The sequence below is a fragment of the Pseudorca crassidens genome, chromosome X (genome assembly GCF_039906515.1).
Source record: "Pseudorca crassidens isolate mPseCra1 chromosome X, mPseCra1.hap1, whole genome shotgun sequence".
NCBI classification, from domain to species: Eukaryota; Metazoa; Chordata; class Mammalia; order Artiodactyla; family Delphinidae; genus Pseudorca; species Pseudorca crassidens.
In genome coordinates this window covers 4069136-4090192 of record NC_090317.1, presented here as the reverse complement: position 1 = coordinate 4090192, position 21057 = coordinate 4069136, and the positions used below count along the sequence as shown (strand labels likewise).

Genomic DNA, 21057 nt, shown 5'->3' with positions numbered 1-21057 from the left:
CTGGTGTACTTAAAAATAAAGCTATAACTGTTATTGATTCATCTGTACATAAACGTTAAGTGGGAATGAGTTTATATATTCTTTTAAAACAGGCTTGAAAAGGACTATACCTGAGGCACAATTTCACACTTTTCCTCATTAAATCCTAACTTGTAATTTTTAACAACATGCAATTTTTCCCAGGCTTTGATTAAAAATTTCATTTTATAAGTCACTCATCTTATATTTATATGGAAACCAAGCCATTTCTAGAGTATCTGCCTGGCTCCAGGAATCTACAATTTCATTAAAAATCAAGGAACCTCTGTCTGTTGGGCAACTGTCTGTGAGGTGGAAAGAACTTGGTCTTTGGAGTCAAATAATCTGGAGATTAAAATTTAACTCTCACTCACTAACGACATGAGCTTTAGTTTCTCATCTGTCGATAGGGGACAGTATTACTTAGAGAGTGACCGGAGGTGGGATATTACAAATGGTGTGGTTAGTATCACTGATCAGGTGACATTTAGACAGATACTTGAATGGAGTGAGTATGTGAGTCATGCAGATAAGTGTGTTTCAAGTAGAAACAAACGCAAGTGAGAAGTCCCTAAGGTAGGAGTATACTTGGTGTGAAAAGCTATGGTAAAGAGGCCACTGGGACGGGAGTGCTGTGAGTAAAAGGTAAAGTGGTAGGAGGTGATGGGGTCAGAGCAGTAACAGAGGTCCACCTTGTTTAGGGCCATTTGCCTTTTCCTCTGAGATGGGAGGACGCTATTTGGAGCAGATGCAAGAAATGATCTGAACTTGTTTTATCAGGATCACTCTGGGTCTTGTATTAAGAATAGGCTATAGGGGTAGGCATGGAAGTGGGGAGTCACTTGGAAAGCTGTTACAATAGTCCAGGCAATAGATGGTGATGGACTGCATTAAGGTGGATGTGGAAGTAGTCAGTGTTTTGTAGGTGAAATAAGTTTTGCAGATGGATTGGATAGGGGTGTGACAAAAAGATGGGAGGAGTCCAAGTTATGATGTTATAAAACACACCATGACTGAAATGATGGCTGTTATCATCATCGTGGTATTAAACTTATGTCTGAAATCTGGCACCACATTTTCCCAATCACTGATGTCATTGATGGTTTTTCCTTTGGAAAAACTTGTAGTCACTGGTAGTAGTAATGTGTAGTTACTTGTATTCACTACCCTCTGTCTTAGCAGCCTGCTTTCCTAGTCACTCTACTTCATCACCTCCTCAAAAAAACATATAATTGTTCTCTTTTATAATTTTTAACCAAAATAAAAATTTAAAATACAGATTTCATCATGGAAAGAGTTTCTCAGGATTGAGTTTTTAAGAGTCTTTAGCAAATTTTAGACATAGGTATATGGCTATTTGGTGATAATTGTGATGAGTTTTGCTTCTCCCTGCGAAGTTTACAGTGTAGTAGAGAATCACTAGCAATGAGTCTTGTTTGATTCAGGGTGCAGTCTGAACCTCGTACAGAAGCTCTTATCCTTCCTGGTGCCCTATACAGTTGAACAGTTTTCTAATGCATGTTTAATGTGGATGTCTCTGCCAGCAAAACGATGCTGCTTGCCTGGATTCTCAGTAAATGTCAAGGAGTGGAGTAAATTCCTTTATTCTTTTTTTGCCATGACTGAGACTCAACTTACTAATATTTTTAGGACAACTAATGGTTATTTTCAAACTTGGCTTTTAAAAAGCCTTAATTTTTCACTGGTATTTATCCTTGCTTCATTAAGCTCTAAGTACCTTGATCTTTCTGCCTTGTGTAATAAGAAGAGCAAATGCCAAAGATTTACGAAAGTAACATGGTGTTGATAATGCTTTCAGATCTCTGCCCTTTATCTAATATATAGCAGGGTCACTGGGATGATCATTACGTCCACTATTTGTAGTTGGTGGTCAGTTATAAGGCATTAATTGTCACTGTCACCTTCCTTAAAGAATGTAGTTAGTTAATAAGAAACTTATTGCCACTATTTCCATCCAAGGAATGTGCACCATCAAAAGACTGCTCACTTGGAATTCTTTTAGGTGACAATGCTATACTTCCTTCTGCCAATGAAAGAACTGGTGAGCCTTAGCATTTTGTACCTCTTGTTAAGGTATTATTTTATACTTTGCATCAGAATTGTCTGTGCATATGTTGTCTGCCCTCTTGAACTATGCGTTCATTGAAATTAGAATGAACATGTCAGGTTCATTTTTTTAAACTCTTATAAGTTTCAGCAAAAAAATAATAAATTAATTCATGTAGAATGTCCAAAATGCAGAACCTGGCCCAGTAGCAAATTGGCTGCTCTTGGTGCAGATTGGACTCAAGGTAGCTATGTTGTAGTGGAAGGAACAATGGATATGGAATTAGATGGAGCTGGGTGTGAATCTCATCTCTGAACTTGTGACCTCTCAATAATCGGACAAGCCTTCGTTTCATCATGAATTCAATAGAGGAGAATTCTTCCTCTCACAGGAGTTTAGGTGAGCTGGTTCGTGTGAACATACCTAGCATAATGTTCTGGCATGAAGCAGTTGTTAATCAAGTGTTAGGTGAAGGAATAAATGAGTGGTCTCTACTGACCAGAGGTAACTTGGTTTGGTACCTAAAGTGTATTTTATAACTAAATCAATAAAAGCATTTTTATTGAAAAAGTTAAGTTGAATGAAAAATATCTTTTTCTTTGGGGAAGTCAGTTTCTTACTATGTGACTTTCATTGTCAAAATCTGTTGCCTGGCACTTCTCTGGCGGTCCAGTGGTTAAGACTCCACGCTTCCACTACAGGGGACAAGGGTTCAATCCCTGGTCGGGGAACTAAGATCCCACATGCTGCGTGGTGTGGCCAAGAAAAAGAAATCTATTGCCTGTTAATTTCATATTTTCTTTGCTAAATTAGTGTTACATTTCTGCCCTGAATTGAGCCAAGACTTTTCTTGATTGAGACAGGATCCATCTGCTAATTTGAGCATTGGCCAACTCGTAGGCTGACTTCTACAAATGGGCCATAAAAATATATTTCTGAATTTTGACTGTAGATTATTAATATTAAAAATTAAAAATCATTTGAATTTGTTGTTCATCAACCAAAGCCATAATTAAGCTACAAAGAGTACTTTGTTTATTATTTTGTTCCTATCACATTAAAAACTCATTACTTAAAGGCTGATATTCAGTTTATTCATGTGTCACCATACTTCAACTACGTGGTACAGTATTTTTCACTCATTCAACTAATGTTTATTGGGTGCTCACTTGTGCCAAGCTGTGTTCTAGGTGTTGGGGATGTAGCAGTGAATAAGACGACCAAAGTCTCTGTTCTAATGCAACTTACATTTTATTGTGGGAGACATAATAAATAGATAAACATATACATGTGACTATGATGTCAGGTAATGATAAGTGGTATGAAAAAAAAGGCAGGAAGAGAATGTCAGGGGATTGATGCTATTTAAAATACTTTTGAGTAGAGACTTCAATGAAGTAAGGGAGAAAGTCATTGCAGATATCTGGGAAAGAGTGTTTCACATTGAATGAAGACCAAGCTTAAGGGCCCCAAGATGACTGTTTGCTTGCTGTATTTGAACATGAGCAAGGAGTTCAGTGTACTTAGAATGCAGTGAGCAAGAGGGAGGGTAGGAGAGGCTAAGGTCAATAGGCAGCAAAGAGCCAGAACATAGAGCTGTCAAGGACGTTGGAAGTATACTTTGGCTTTCACTCTGAATCACTTGGGTAGCCAGTGGAAAATGTTGAGCAGAGGAATAACTTGATCTGACTTATGTTTTAAATTGATGACTCCAGCTGCTCTGTGGAGAATGGAGTGGGAGCAAGGGTGTGGCAAAGATAGATGCAGGGAGACCACTGAAGGCTATTGCAGGATCCAGGATAAAAATGATGGCTTAAACCAAGTGCTGAGAAGTGGACCGATTCTATATGTATTTTGAAGGTAGAGCCAACAGAGTTTGCTGATGGACTGGATTTGGGGCTTGAGAGAAAAAAGGCGAGTAAAGGACAAGCATGTGGGTAAATGGTGGTGCCATTTACTGAATTGGGGAAGACTGAGAGAAGAGCATGTTTGTGAGGGGAAAATATCTGGTGCACTTGTTTTGGATGTATTTTTATTTTATTTTTTAAAAATTTATTTTATTTTTGGCTGCATTGGATCTTTGTTGCTGTGCGCAAGCTTTCTCTAGTGGCGGCGAACGGGGGCTACTCTTCGTTGCGGTGCATGGGCTTCTCATAGCGGTGGCTTCTCTTGTTGCAGAGCACAGGCTCTAGGCACGTGGGCTTCAGTAGTTGTGGCACGCAGGCTCAGTAGTTGTGGCTCACAGGCTCTAGAGCTCAGGCTCAGTAGTTGTGGTGCACGGGCTTAGTTGCTCCGCAGCATGTGGGATCTTCCCAGACCAGGGATTGAACCCGTGTCCCCTGCATTGTCAGGCGGACTCTTAACCACTGTGCCAGCAGGGAAACCCTATTTTGGATGTCTTAAAATTGAAATCCTATAAGACATCCAAGTTTAGTTATCAAGCTGAGTTCAGGGAGAAGTCTGGACTGGAGGTGAGAAGTTGGTAGTCATTAACAGTTAGATGGTATTTGATGAGGTGGAACTGGAAGAGCCCACAAGAGACAGGATAGTAAGAGAAGAGGTCCAATGACCAGACCCTGAGCATTCTTGTGCCAAGTGGCCAGGAAGAGGAGAAAGATCTAGCAAAGAAACTGTGAAGCAGTAGCCTTTGAAGAAAAAGGATATCCATATGTGTATGGTATCCTGGAAGCCAAGTAAACAAAGTATTTCAAGCATGAAGGAGAGGTCAGTTGTATCAAATGCTGAGATGTTAGGCAAGATGAGGGTTGAAATTGACTATTGAATTTGGTGATATGGACATCACTGGTAACCAGAAAAGTGGAGTGGTTAGGATAAAAATCTGATTAGTGTGGTTTTAAGGGAGAGTGAGAGGTGAAGAAATGAGAGACATCAAGTATAGTTCCTTTCAATGATTTTTGTTCTAAAGTGGACCAGAGAAGTTAGTTAGAGATGGAGGAGAGGATGTAGTGTCAAGGAAGATTTTAGATTTTTGTGTTGTTTCTGTTTTTAAGATGACAGACATTATAACATCTCTGATTTAGCATTTGTGTGCTAAGGGAAAGACCCAGCAGAAAGGGAAAGCTTGAAGATGTGGGGGATAGGGGGAGAATTTCTGAAATGATGTCCTTGAATAGTCAAGAGAGGATGAAGGACAGTGCAGTAGACTTAGGTAGGAGCTTATTTGGTGCAATAGGAGAGAAAGCAGGTCTCTGGCCACAGGAGCAGATAGGTCGGTAAGATTTGGTGCAGGGAGATATTGACATTTCCTTCTCCCTTTGTTTTTAATTGAAATAAGAAATGAGATCCCAGCTGAATATGAGGAGGGTGGCAGCGGAGGGGACGGTTTCGCAGGTTTGAAGGAGGAGAAGGCAAGAAATAGTCATATTGAAGAGTAGAAGAGTGAATTATCTAGGGAAATGTGGAATGATTTCTAGGCAGAGCTGAGTGCCCATTTAAAATAATACACAGTATGGGTGTGGGGTTTTCTCCATACACATTCAGTTGCTTGGGGGAAGGTACAGGGTAGCTGAAGAGTTGAAATTAAGCAGAGTTGGGACTTTCCCAGGCAAATAAGAGCTCATGGCAGTGATTAGAATGATCGACTATGGCATCTGAACTGGGTAACGAGGGATGTGACAATTTGAAGGAGATAATGTTCAGTGAAAATGGGATGTGAATGGACTGGAGGTCTCAGTGGGTGGGATAATTGTTGGAGAGGTGGGGTACTTGCATGAGTGCACTGGAAAGGTAGGTGGTGATGGTCATAGAACGGGGTAATGTGAATTGGGACTTTAGACTTTAGAAGTCTAACAGGTCTGACTGTAAGATGGCTGACGTGGGGCAGATGATAAGCTTTTTATTTTATTTTATTTTATTATTTATTTATTACTTTTTTTAACATCAACTTTCTGTCTGTATGGATTTGCCTATTCTGGACATTTTCTGTAAATGGAATCATATAATACATAGTCTTTTTTTTTTACATCTTGATTGGAGTATAATTGCTTTACAATGGTGTGTTAGTTTCTGCTTTATAACAAAGTGAATCAGCTATACATATACATATGTTCCCATATCTCTTCCCTCTTGCATCTCCCTCCCAGATGATAAGCTTAAGTAAGGAGACAGAGGAAGTAAATATAGTAGTACAAATAACAAAATTTATTCCCTCTTTCCTTCTTCAGGATGACATCATGGGTAAAAATTTATTAAGCCTTCTGCCTGATGAAGAGAAACATGAAGTCTACCAAAAGATTTCTGTCAAACTTCCTTTGTCAAGCTCAGGTACAGACTATTTGTTTCAAATAGTAAGTTCTTAGATTTTAAGAGACAGATAACAATCACTTAGAGGAATAATATAGACATTTCACAAATTATATTTCTAGTATTAAAAAATCTCCCCTCTATTAAATCTTGTTCTTAATCATGAACCCTGATTATTTCAGCTTTTGTATAATTGTATTAGTGTTCTATAAATTATGTTCTAGCTGATACCCCACTCTACAGATACAACATAGATAACTGTGCAAGTGGTAATGTTCATGAAAAGAAAATAATATTTTTGTAAAATTTAGTCTAAATAAGACAATAATCATATGAAAGAATCCTACAGAATATAGATAAGTACAAATGTAAGCATGTTTTGTATCTGTTTTCTTTTAGCAGAAAAACATATTGATTTTTGCTGTCATTTAAAAAGAGGAGGTGCTGAACATGATAGCAGCCCTGCTTATGAATGTGTGAAATTCATCCTGAGTGTAAAATTTATTTCTAATGGTAAGAAAAACAGTTTTTAATCTTATCTAGATGAAGTTCATGAATTATGCAGCCCTTCATTGGTAATATAAATGCCTTTCTACTGTTGGTACTCTCATACTCTCTCCTACCCCTATGATCACAGGTTTTGATGGACCACAGACATTAATTAGACTTTTAAAAAATTAATAGCAAAATTTACAAGGTGGGGTCATATGGTAACATGGTGGACTGATCTGATAAGGATGGCTCTTTCCTTCTACAAAAACAAGGAAATTATTGTTAAAACATAATCTAAGAAGTTTATTGCATAGCCAATCTTAAAAGAAAGGGAAATCCATGGGTGCTAGAAATTAAAGGATAAAGTATGAGACCTAGTGATAAGAGGGAGCTGATTTTGTGCTGGGCCTAAGTGAGTCTTAAGTCATACATTGGCTCCATTGGCTGGGATCTGGAGTTCTAACACTCATTCAAGGACCAACACATAAAACCTAGAGACTTAAAATGATCAGTAAAATTCTGTCCACTGGCCTAGAGGAAGAGTAAGCTTGTTATCTCTCTCAGAGTTTGAATGGAAAAAAAATGTGTCATTTACAGGAAATCAAAACCCAAATCTGTGTGTCTTACATGTGGATATGGGATCTGAATTTGTAATTTTTAAGGCTTCAGGAACCACAAGCTGATAAATTAACATAAACACTGATTTGGGGCCATTAAAAGATCTAGGGCTTGAATCAAAGGTAAATAGCCCAGCAAATATGTGAAAAGATGCTCCAACTCACTAGTAAGCAAAGAATGAAAAATTCAGAGACCAATGAGTAGCACTGTACACGCATCAAAATGTAAACAATTAGGAGTGTGAATAATACCAAATATTGGTGAGGATGTGAGAAATGAAAACACTAATACGGTGTCGAGAGGAATGTAAACTCATGAAGCCATCCTGGAAAACAGAGTGAACTGAAGTCAATTATCTTGTAACTCAGCAATCCTATCGCTGGGTGGAAATATCGCAGAGGCGAAGTCTCAGAGAGATCTGTGTCTAAGGGGACATGTTCTATGTATGTCATAGTGTTGTTCATGGTAGGAGGGAGGAATGATGCACAGCCTAGGTGTGCATCATTAGGGAAATGGACAAGTAAAATCTGGGGAAATACACAATATGGAAAACTTTGTAGTAGTCAAAAGCAATGAACTGTAGATATACATAGTACAACATGGTTAGACCTTAAAACCGTATTGTTGATTGACAAACAGAATGAGATCTATAGCACAATGCACTTTTGTAAATTGTAAAAGCATATAGTACATAGAACCAGACTACACATTTTACAAAGTTATATATTAAATGTGGTAGATGACAGTGGGCACCTGTGGGTGGGAAAGGGACAGAGAAAAGAAAAAAGTAAAAACAAGAGTGGGAATTTTATCTGTGTTCATAATATGCCATGAACTAAGAATATAATTAACTCAGTTCTTTGCCACTGAGGTCTAAAGATATAACAAATGAATGAATGGGTAAATAAATAATGAAAGTTAGCTCACACATGGTCCTCTGATATCTTTGTCACGTGCCTTTGGAAACCAAAGGTCAAATACCTTTAAAAAAACTTGACTACGTGCACACACAAATTATACACACATTTTTGATACCCACATGGTCTATGTAAAGAAGGGGAGCTGAACTATTTTGGAGACTAAAATGTCCATTCACAGGGTAAGAACAGAAGACTGACGGTCACCCTGAACTCATAATTATTTCTCAGTAATTACTTCATGTTTTGGTGGAGATCAGGGTGGGGAGGGTGACTGGGAAGGAAGACAGAAAAAATTGGTGGTTCGGAATTCTGAAAATTGTCAGTGGGTTGGCAAACGGCTCACTGATACGGCAGGTGCCCATCCTCTTGTGTAATCGCCCCACTTTTCTATTAGATTGTCACGTGTGTGTCTCTGTCTCCCTTAGAGCCTGTGGTGTTCTTCCGTAGCTTCTTCCCCAGCCTGTCTGGTGAGTTGTCTGCCAGAAATCTTTCTTTGGAGGATCGGTTTTGTCTGGTGGGGACCGCTTGTGTTCTCAGGATTCAAATTCTAATGGTGAGTATGTTGTGTGTGTGCTTCCCCCATTGTGGCCATGTGGGCTTCCTTTAAAGGGACATGTCCCCTTTGGTCTCTCAGCCACTGCACAGCACTGCTAAAGCACCTGATGTGTGCAGAGGGTTGTGTTAGGATACGTGAATGAGAAAAGATCAGCTCCTGTGTTTCAGAAGTTGAACATCTGAGTGGAGATCTGGACATACCCAGAAGAGATGCACACTCATTGACAAATTGTTTTGATATAATATTAAACAGGTATACAGGGGCTGGGGGTTGGGACATAGTAAGAGAAGTGACCATTTTGGCAGGTGGATAAAGAAAGGCTTCTCTCACCAGGTGAGTTTTGAGGCAGCTCTCCTGCTCGTCCAATGCTCACTTAGTATCTTCCTAATAGAGAACTCACAGTTTCTGTCTCTAAAAAGAAAAATCAGTCCTTGGAATTCATCTGATCAATTCAGGCTAATGAATTATTCACTAAGTAACATACTTAGTAAGCACCTACTATGTGCCAGGTACTGTGCTAGGTGCTGGGGAAACAGGCAATAGACAAGTAATATTGATAAGTGTCATGGAGATGTTAAAACAGAATCTTGTGCTAATGACTGGTGTGGGTAGGGAGTTCAGCAGAGTGGTCAGGGAAGGTCTCTCTCTGATGACCTGTCTTTTGAACAGAGACCACGAATGATGATAAGGTGCCAACCCAGTGAAGACAGGAAGGCAATTCAGGTAGAGGGTTCAGCAGCTGTAAAAGTCATGAGGTAGTAACTAGCTTGGAGAGTTCCAGGAAACAAGGACCATCATGTGACTAGAAAAAGGTGAAAGAGGGAAGGAGTAGTAGAAAATAAGATACAAGAGGTAGGCAGGGGCCAGATTATGTACAGCTTTGAGTGGAAAGTAGGAGGATGGCATGATCTGATTTGTTTTTAAAAGATCAGGTTGGCTCCTGGCTGGGAATGGAGTACAGGGGAACAAGAATGGAAGCAGGTGGAGCTGTGTGAGAGGTGATTGATAGGGATTGGACTAGGACTGCAGTAACACAGATAGAAGCTCACCGATTTGGGTGACATTTTGGAGGTAGAGCCCTAAGTCCTTGCCGATGCATTGGAAGTGGATGGGAGAAGACAGAGAAATGACTCAAGGATGACTCAGCTTTTAGGCCCGAGTAGCTCAGTGGATGGAAGTGCCACCGACTGACTTGAACAAGACTGGGACAGTGTGGATTGGGCAGATGAGGTGGAGGGCATGGGGACAAAATCAAAAGGTCTGTTTGAGCCATGTTAATATTGTGATGATGTTGTAACATACAACGCATTCAACTGCCTTACAAGAGAGGCCTCTGGATCCAGGTTTCACATCCTTCCTTACTAGCTACAGGACCTTACCTAAGTCACTTACATCTTTTAGCCTCAGTTTCTTTTTCTATAAGTGGCGATAATAGCACCTCCTTGAGGGTCGTTGTGAAGTACAAATAAGACAGCACCTCTTATCCTCTTATCAGGTAAGCACTCAGTAAATATGAGCCCTTACAGTCATGATCATTGTCATTATTATCATTATTATTGTTATCATTACGATCCAGAGAGGGCAAAAGACCTGCTTTACTTTTCCTCTCAAGTTTAAAATCTGGGCTTTAACTGACCACATTTCAGAAGCTGTGAAGGACCCCTTTACATTCAATTGTAGAATAGTGATCTATGTCATCATTTTTCCAAATTTAAGACAGTGAGAAAATTGGTCGAGAGAAAAGCAACTGAAGGAAGTTGCTGGGTCTGATGGCCCCACTCAGTATCCCTCTCCGGCAGCTCTCTGGGATTTGAGCTCTCATATCTGCCATGAGAAGGCAGATATCCCATCTAGAGGGTCACCCCCCAAATCTTCCTCCTCTGAGAAAGAAAAATCTCATTTGACACACCACCCTCACCCTAGGCCCCCTCTTAGCACAGGGATCTCTATTTGTGATCTATGCCAGTTTTTCTCTGAGTTTCTGGGATATTTGTTCTATACTAGTGGTCATTTTAGAGAACAAATCTTGTGAGAAAAGAGGGCTTTTTGGAGGAAGGTTTTGTTCACAGGGTGGCTGTGTAACAGTGGAAGGGAAGTGAACTCAAGAGTTCAACTTTGAAATGGACCTACTTTGATCCTGCATGTACTAGCTGTACGTGCTTGACCAAATCATTCTATCTCTAGAATCCTCAGTTTTCACATCTGTAAAATCAAGTGCCTTTCTCACACTGGTATACAGATGAGTTGGATTTTCAAATTTACTACATCCTACACAAATATGTCAGCTATTTTTACTCTATAAGTACATTTCAATTATCTAAAATGCCACTTTTTCTGCAGGACCTTTTCACTGTACAGGAGTCTGGTGAAGATGTTCTGCTGGCCCCAGATTCGGAAGAGGAACATCTACCTGTGGACCACAGGTGAGAGGCTAATGTTGCCATGAGTAATGGAGACCTGCGGCACAGTTTCATCAAACAAAACTGAAACAAGACAAATCACTATGAATATTTTTCCACCAAAATGAAAATTAAAAAAACAAACAACTGAATCCAGATGAGCAATCTACTAGTTTGAATTTCCTTTCCCAGCTAGTATAATTCATATTTTTCTAACTGAATATAAATTCAAGTGATTGGCTTTCTATAAAAGAAATAAAGCAATAAATAGAGCAACCTTAATTGATGCAGACATTTAATTACTTTCAAATTAAGACAATACGTTTACAAACAGACTTGATTGCTTCCTTTTCTTGAAACACTTTAAATGGTAGAAGAACAAATAAGCATTGTGGTAACTGCTATTATGCAGGTGTCCCTCTTTTTTGTGAATCTAATCTATTCTTTAACATTTGTTTGTTAACAAATTTTCACAGAACAAAGTGAGTAATTCCATTATTTTGAGTGGGAAAAACAAAAATGCATTCCTAACCCACAGGAAAATGCCAACTTGCTAGGTATCACTAAAACCCCTTAATACAACTATTTAATAATCTACCAAGAATTTCTACAGAATAGAAATTACTTGTAGTACTATCTAGTCATTGCATATTTGATAAACTCATTAGTAGGTATTTTGTATGTAGTAAGCCATAATAGTAGACACTGCTCAGTGTAGAATATTGAGAATGGATTACATTTTCCTTCTATATTACAGTGTACATGGATATGTAAATAAATAACAAAACAGTACATTAAAGATGAGCACTAGATGCCAGTAATACTTAGCAAAATAAAATAAACTAGATGATGTTTTGAGAGGCTTCTTCTGATTGAAGGCGTGTTTGTGTGAGGTCTGGTGGGAGGAGGAAGCTGGAGGCTGTGCTGTCTGTTACTCTTTGGTGGGGGGATGAGGTAAGGAAGAAAGAGCTGGTGAAGAAATGAGTTAAACAGGAAATGTCTGAGGTTCATCTGTGTTTGGATCTGAGGAACAGGGGAGAATCTTCCCTTCCTGGCAGGAGAGCTCAGAGGTGTTTGGCTAAGAACCGTTGTCTGAAGCTACACACAGAGCCATGGGATGCAAAACAGAGCTTGAGGTGGCAGTCTGTTTGCATTCCCTTTGCTGGGTGCTCTACAGCTCTTGCTAACACGAGACCGAGTTTGTTAATTGTGTGTTGAGTGTCACATGTCTGCTCGTGCCACCATCACACTCACTTGCCCCAGCGAGATGTTTTATGCAGAATCGCAATTTCTTGTAAATATTCACCATTGTATTTGTGGTTCATAGGAGTTAGGGACATGTGCACCACCAAGCTTAAGACTAATAGCCATTCAACTCTCTTAATGTGCTTTATCATTCCCAATGGTTCTTGTAGTGTGTGCGCTTCTTTGGGCCTCTTAGGCTTACCCATTTCCCTTATTAGTTCCTCTACTTTATTAGAAGACCTTTTACTGAATAAGGTGAGAGAGAGACATCTATAAAACATAACGTGTTTAAGCAGCGTGAACTCTAGGCACTATTCTGTGAGAATACCTGAGGTACAATAGCAGCCTACCATATCCTTTTCACCCAGGAGTACACGACTTAAACATATTCTTGCATGCAACCTAAAACAGATTTGTTTAGTAGGTTTGTGTAGTGAATTTTGTGTAAATTAGCAGGTAATTATGGCAAATCTTCAGAGAGTGAGAGTTCAGAGACAGAGGAGACCTACATTTTATTTTTAAGTAGAACTTAATTGGATGAAAAATATTCTGATGCAGAAAAGAGCCAGTTACTACATCTGTGCCACTTGGTCTTCACACAGTACAAGAAAAGTGTTTTCTTAAGGCTTAAAATCATATCCTTTCTAATATAGTAAGAAATTATCATTATTGGGTGAATGCACTACAGTTTTATATATTTTAGTACTTTCATAAAATAGTCCTAGTTTCTTCAAGTATTAGGCAATGGATTGTTTATCATGTAGACAGTAACATGGAAAAATGACACTTAGGAAACAACTGATGGATTTGATGAAGAAAATTCTGTTTAATTCCAGCTCCCTTCTCTTCCCTCTTATATCCCTCTGCTCTCCTCAACACCATGGCCGCTGTCTGAGGTCTATAAAGGAGGGCCCGTCAGCCTCATCCCTGTCTAGCACAGACCTTGACATTGAGCAGGCAGAAATGAACATCTGCTCAGGGACTGATTGATTGATCCTATCAAAATGGTAATCCATTCCATGCCATGAGACCTCGCAAACATAGTGCAGTATTGTTCTAGCTCAGTGCAAACCAGTATTGCATTATTTTTTTTCATAGACTTACTCTTTGTCTTCAGGATATTTTCAGATAACAAGAAGAAGAGATTGTGGCATGTTGGACATTAGTTTGTAGGCACCCTGAGCAGTCATTGATAACCTGGCTCCCATTTTACAGTCTGAGGGATGGTTAAAAAAGTAATCAGGCACAAAGGTCATAGGGACCTAGAGCTCCCCAGATGCTTCTGGAAATTTCCTTGGTAATTCTCAATGTTCTTTGAAAGGGAAGAAGCATCCTGCTAAGAGGCTTGAAAGCTTTGTCTGTGCCTATGAAAGAAACACAAAGAGGGGAAGTTAAAATGTTTAAAAGAAAGGGTCTGTTTCCATGTAGGATGTCCTGTCCTTGCATGTTTCAGATTTGAGGCTAAAGAACCTTTCATTTCAGGAGAGGGACTCAGCAGCTGGATTTTCCATTAGAGCTGCAGATGCACTGGAGTAGCAGGTCTTGCTTGAACATAGAAAGAAGTAAGGAACACTTCAGAGTTGGTGACGGGCAGGCACAGAATTGAATACTATGGAGTCCTTTCCCATCTTCCTACTGCTAGAGTTAGAGGAAGCAGCGAGCTACTCTTAGTTTGTATGTGTAAGTGAGACCCAGAGTTCTGTCATAGCATCATCTTAATAGAAATGCATCCTGTACTTTATTCTTCATGATGCGATTTCATGTTTATTGACTTACTCTCCACAAATCAACAACATAGATTTTAGACCCATTGTAAAGATGAGAAAGTGCAGTCGCAGAGGATGTATGATTTTCCCAAAGTCATGCAGTTGGTTAAGCAGTAGAGCTGGAATTGGGACCCAGATTATCCTGGGCTCGTTTCTCTTAGGACATCAGTTTCAGGAGCTGTGGCTGGTATGGGATTCCAAGGAGAAAACTCAAGAAGTCTTTGGGAAGTACTTGATTGGGGATGTTACTGTGAGAAAACTTTTTTTTCTTTAATTTCATCTTAAATGTAGGGAGAGAGAAGAATTAGTAGGAAAGGCGATCACACTGATTAGCCCTAACACTTTTTACAAAGATAGTATCTTTTCACCCAAAGGTAGAGCAGACAATACTGGAAAATCAAATGGCAGGTATTTCCGACAGTTCTAGTAGCTCTTACCTTTGTTTGCAGTCTTTAGAAACTGCTACAGAGTTGGTCCCCCGGGGGTAGTCTCCACCTATCCGCAACTGCACTGCAAAGAATGTTCCTGGCTAATTCCCCTTTCAGCTTGTTTCAGAGAAGAGTTATCTGTACAAAAGTGTGAGGAGAATTTTGCAAAGATGCACAGTGGTCCTCATTAGTAAGGTTTTGTTGTACGGATCCTTGGTACTATTCTGTACTGACTTCATCCCGTATGTCTGCGTCATCTCGACCAGGGGGAGGGCCCTGTATCTCATTGTATCACACGCCATTTGGTTTGGTTTCTCTAGCACTAGATATTTAGCTTGCCCAGTCTCATCACTCCAGCCCAATGAAACTTATTCATACAGCAAATATTTAGCACCTACTATGTGGGAGTTTCTGTTCTAGGCTCTGAGGATACAGCAGTGAACAAAAATCCTTATCTTCCTGGGAAGCTTATATTCTAGTGGAGGAGAAAGAAAATCAATCAATAGACCAAAATAGGTTAGATGGTGAGGAGGACCGAAGGAAAATATTAAACATTGAAGAGAGATAGGGAAGGTTGTAGGGGAAATTAAATTGTATTAGGTTTTGCCATATGCAATTGACTTTTTTTTTGTTTAAGAGATGGTATGACATTGGCAATTTCCAATGGTCAACATAATAGATAGGGTGGCCAGCTAAGGCCTCGACAAGAAGGTGACTTTTTAGTTAACACCTGAAAGGAGTGGAGGAGCAAGCCTTGTGGATTTGGGAGGAAATATTCCAGACAGAAGGAAGAGCAGATGCAAAGTCCCTGAGGCAGGAGCACATTGGGTATGTTTGAGAAGCCAGTGTGGCTGGAGCAGGCTCAGCAGTGGACGACTAGTAGGAGAGGGGGGCAGAGAGGATTGGAGGATTAGAACCCACAGAACTTGGAGAGGACTCCAGCCAAGCCGGTGAGAGCTGCTTTCCGGGAGGAACTGGGAGCACACCAGCTCGCCCCTGCACTGGTGGAGCAGCCCGGAGACAGCCTTGTTAGTCATCCACCATTAACCAAAAATTTTTAAAGCTACAATATTTGTTTTTGTTTTTTTCTTAGCTTGGCCAATTACAGGCTGTGTGATCTTAGAGAAGCCTCATTAAGTCTAATGAGATCTATCTGTTTTGATAAGTAAATGAAAACCATATGCTTTGTAAAATACTATACAACGTCAAGTTATTATCAGTTAGGAAGTACTTCCAAATTATAGAATAGTTACAGTTCTTGTTTGAATAGTTAAAATTTAAAACTGTACTCAATCCTGGGAATTCCCTGGTGGTCCAGTGGTTAGGACTCCATGTTTTCACTGCCAAGGGCCCGGGTTCAATCCCTGGGCGGAGAACTAAGATCCCATAAGCCGTGTGGCCAAAAAAAAAAGCAAACAAACAAAAAACCAAAAAAACTACTTAATCCTTACTGAGCTATAAAGACATTATTAAGTGCAAAGGGCTACCTGTAAACCCGGCTTACGGACATGATTTGAAGTCTATGTTTGGTGATTTCTTCAATACTCTTACTACTTTTCTGTTAATTTAAGGTTGTTCTCCTTTTCTGTTTCAAGCCAGCATCTTTAAACCTCCATCCTTATGAGACGGTTCTGTATTTATTAACACCCAAATTGTTCCATGAAAAGTGTCTATGCCTCCTCTCTGGGTGGAGGAGGTGTGACCCAGTCTAAAGGTGATGGAATTCTCAGCTTGGAGGCCGCATGCAGTCAGATGATTCTGGGCCCTCACACCCACCTGGGAGGCAGGCTAACAGATAAGGAAAGGAGTTGGGGCTTTCCAGCAGCCTGGTGTCAAAGGAAATAGCCCCTAAGCTATTTAACTTGTCCTATTGTTATGTTCAGGGTCTGGTCCTTAAGAAGGGCAGACATAAAACAAAAGACAGAAGAAGGGGTGCAGTCTCAGGATTCTGGGTTTTAGATTTCATCGTGTTTCTCTGACCTCTAGCCAACTGGTATCCCATCTTCAACTACATAACAAATTATTTTGATCATCTAAAAGCATAAAATCATTAGACAGTCTTATTAGATTTATGATTGATAAGAGCAGTTTCAATGTTAATATTTTTACTTATTTATTCATTTATTTATTTATTTTTGGCTGCGTTGGGTCTTCGTTGCTGCGCGTGGGCTTTCTGTAGTTGCGGCGAGCGGGGACTACTCTTCGTTGCGGTGCGCGGGCTTCTCATTGCGGTGGCTTCTCTTGTTGCAGAGCACAGGCTCTAGGCACGCAGGCTCAGTAGTTGTGGCTCATGGGCTCTAGAGCGCAGGCTCAGTAGTTGTGGCACACGGGCCCAGCCGCTCTGCGGCATGTGGGATCTTCCCAGACCAGGGCGCGAACCCGTGTCCCCTGCATCGGCAGGCGGATTATTAACCACTGTGCCACCAGGTAAGTCCCTCAATCTTAGTATTTTTTGAAAAGCTCAAAGTAAGTTTTGTGCTCCAAACTCATGGAAGCAACCCTGAAATCAGTGAGGGTTTAGACCCTAATGAAAAGAAGTCTAATAAATACCAAAGTTTAGAGAAACCTGGGTTGAATTATCTGAGTATTAGCCTATTTAGGAAAAGTAGTTCTGGAGAAATAGGCTGGCAGCTGCTTGTTCTACTCATACAATTAACAATGTAATATATGTTTTCCTGATGGTATGCATTTGTCATCCTGTAATGAAGATGTCAGGCTGTGTATTAGGTACCTGAAGAAGTGAGATAGGATCCTGCTCTCTTTCAACTTAATACTTTTTGCTTTACCTTTTTTTTAAATTGAAGTATAGTTGATTTACAAGGTTGTGTTAGTTTCAGGTGTACAGCAAAGTGATTCAGTTATGCATATATAGGTATATATTCTTTTTCAGCTTCTTTTTCATTATAGGTTATTACAGTATACTGAGTAGAGTTCCCTCTGCTATACAGTAGGTCCTTGTTGGTTATATATTTTCTATACAGTAGTGTGTATATATTACTCAAACTCCTAATGCGTTACCTTTTTTTAAATCCCAGGATATTCTTTTGCTTTAGCTCCATTAAATATTTTTTTTAACTTTTTATTTGAATCTGACAGGAACTACCATATGCATCCTCCTTTACTCACAACTGTTTACATTTTGTCCCATTTGCTTTATCATTATTCTCTCCTTCTCTTCCCCCTCTGTCCCACTTCTGCCCTCCCTTTCCTGTCTCTCCCGTCTCCTCTCCTCCCCTCACCTTTCTCCCTTCTCTTCTTTCTCTCTCTCCTCCCCTCTGCCTGATTCATTCATTCATTATTTATTCATTTGTCTATTCAGTGGATTTTAATCTTTTGCTATTATTATTTATTTCAATGCTCTGATTGTCCTAGCATCGACCAGTGACAGCCCCTTCAGTCTGGCTCTTGTGTCATTTTGATACTCCACACCATTCTTGGAGCATTCCTTCCTTTCTGGCACTATGTGATGTTCCAGGTTCGTTTTGTACTATCTCCACCTCAGCCATGAAATCAGCTTGTTCTCTAAGACTTAGTCGAAGGGGAATCCTGGCTTCCTTAAGGGCAGCTATTTAGAAACTCTCGGTGCTACTTGTACTCATTGTTACTGATTTGCTACTGCTTATAGGTGCTTTTTGAACTGGGAAACAAATACACACACAATACACATACTGTATACATAGGCATAAAGATCCATATCTATATTTATTTCCACATCTACCCATCTGTATGTATGTATACCTTTGTGTATGTGTCTGTATCAAATAATAACACGCCATGACTTCATACCGATACCTCCAATCCTGAGCCAACACTACAAGGCTCATTCCAGTCTTCCCGTTTCCACTTTTGCAACACTCTTCTCCACTAGTCAGAGAGGCCTGGGCTCATTATCCTCCATATATTTACTTATTTGCTCAAATCAGGAATGCACAGAGAGTAATTGTAGGGTTGCCATGTCATGTCATTGTGAAAAGCAAACCTCCTCAATTAAGTTCATATTACTTACATTTTTTAAGGTGAAATTTACACATAATGAAAGGCACAGATCTTAAGTATATTTGACAAATGCATGAACCCATGGGACCCACATTCCTATCAAGACATACGGTATTTTCAACACACTAGATAGCTGTTTTGTACCCCTTCCCTGTTATCCCCGCACTTAGAGGCAACTCCTGTTCTGATGTTTTTAACCATAGATTAAATTTTCCTTTACTAGAACGTCATAAAAATGGAACCATATAATATATAGTCTGTTGAGTCTGCCCTTTTAAACTCGGCATAATGTCCCTGAGATGCATCATGTCACATGTATCAGTAGTTCATTCCCTTTTGTTGCTGAGGAATATTCTATTCTATGGATAGACTACAATTTGTTAGGCATTTTTCTTTCAATGAACATTTATGTCTAGTTTGTGGTTACCGTGAATAAAGCTGTAATGAACATTCTTTTACAAGTATGTTTGTGGACACATATTTTCATTTTTAAGTTATTAAACACATTTGTTCAATTGTACAGTAAAATTGATCTGTTTTCTCTTGGTGTACAGTTCTATGTTTTCTAACACATGCATCGATTTGTGTAACCATGAACGTAGTCAAGATAAGGACCAGTTCCATCACACCTCCAAAAGTTCCTCGTGCTGTCCCTTTATAGTCAGTCCTATCTCACCTCACCCTTAACCCCTGTCAACCACTAATTTATTCTGCAGCCCTATAGTTTTGTCTTTTTGAGAATATCATATAGAGTCATACAGTATATAATCTTTCAAGATTGGCTTCTTTCCCTTAGCATAATTCCTTTGAGATTCGTCTGAGTTGTTGCATCAATAACTGTGTATTGTTGAGTGGCATTTTGTTGTATGGATGTCTCACAGTTTAGTCATTCACCTGTTGAGGGACATGAGAGTTGTTGATGGGTTTTGGCATTTATTAATAAAGCTGCTGTAAACATTCGTGGACGAGTTTTTGGTGTAGATGTACGTTTTTATTTCACTTTTTCAGGGTATTGAATTATGCTTTTAACTTGCATTCCAGGACTTCCCTGGCAGTCCAGTGGTTAAGACTCCACGCTTCCACTGCAGGGGGCACGGGTTTGATCCCTGGTCGGGGAATTAAGATATTGTATGCCACACGGAGTGGCCAAACAGACAAACAAAGAAACAAAAACACTAACTCGCATTCCACTAATGACTAAAGATGTTGAGTATCTTTTCATCATTTGAATGTTCAAATGTCTTGCCTATTTTCAAAATTATGTTGTTTGTTTTCTTATTATTGAGTTTTGAGAATTCTTTGCGTATTCTGGATACAAGTCTTTTGTCAGATATTTAATGTGCGAGTACTTTCTCTGGTCTGTAGCTTCTTTTTTCATTCTATTAACTGTGTTCTTTTGCACAACCAAAGTTTTTAATTTTGAAGGGGATGGATTCTGCCATGTCATGGTGCCATGTCTAAGAATTAACTGCCAAAGCGAAGGTCACATAGATTTTCTCCTTTTTTTTCTAAAAGTTTTGTAGTTTTATATTTGGGTCTATGATCCATTTTGCATTCATATTTTTATAAAGTGTGAGTTTTAGGTTGAAGTTCATATTTTTTAGCATATGGATGTCCGATTGTTCCAAAACCATTTGTTGAAATACGATCTTGTCCCTCTTCTACTCAGAAACTTTCAATGGTTTCCCCTCGCTCTTAGAAGAAAATCCACAGTCCTTTTGTATGATCTGTAAGATATGCTGCTCTCATGCCTGTCTAGTCCTCAGATCTCATTTTGTGCCACACTCCCTCTTATCTATCGTGCTCCAGATGCACTGGCCTCTTGTCCTCTGAATTCTCCAAGCTCTTTTCCAATGCAGTGCCTGTGCACATGCTTAGGTCCTCAACCTGAAACACTCTTCAACTCTGCTGTCACGTGGTTGGCATGATGCTCTCCTAGGTCCATCTTGAGTTCTCTTCCCATGGCACCCTGCCCTTTTACTTCGTCATGCTTCTTGCAATTTGTAAATGTATAGTTATCTTTGGACTATTCGTTCATTGTCTGGATTCCCCATGAAACTATAAACTCCACAAGGCTGCATTCTCAGTGTCCAGCACTGTGCCTGCCCTCAAAACTTACTGCCAGGTGTGGAGATGGACAAGTAAACCAGAAACGATAATAAAGTCACCGTTCCATGGAAATGCCATCGAACCCCTTTCACTATACCTCCGTTCTTGTTTTCTGCATGGACTAAAATGTCTTTTCCCTCTGTGTTTTGTATGCTCACACCCTCCTCACCATTCAGGAA

At 39.7% G+C, this 21057-nt stretch overlaps 1 protein-coding gene across 1 annotated transcript in view; it reads left to right on the top strand.

Moving 5' to 3' along the window:
- The window catches only part of PASD1 (PAS domain containing repressor 1), a 188124-nt gene that overhangs the window by 128993 nt on the left and 38074 nt on the right, over positions 1–21057 (top strand). The window contains exon 5 of the mRNA XM_067723970.1: positions 11276–11358. Coding sequence (XP_067580071.1) covers positions 11276–11358 — 83 coding nt within the window. The remainder of the gene's footprint in view (positions 1–11275; positions 11359–21057) is intronic.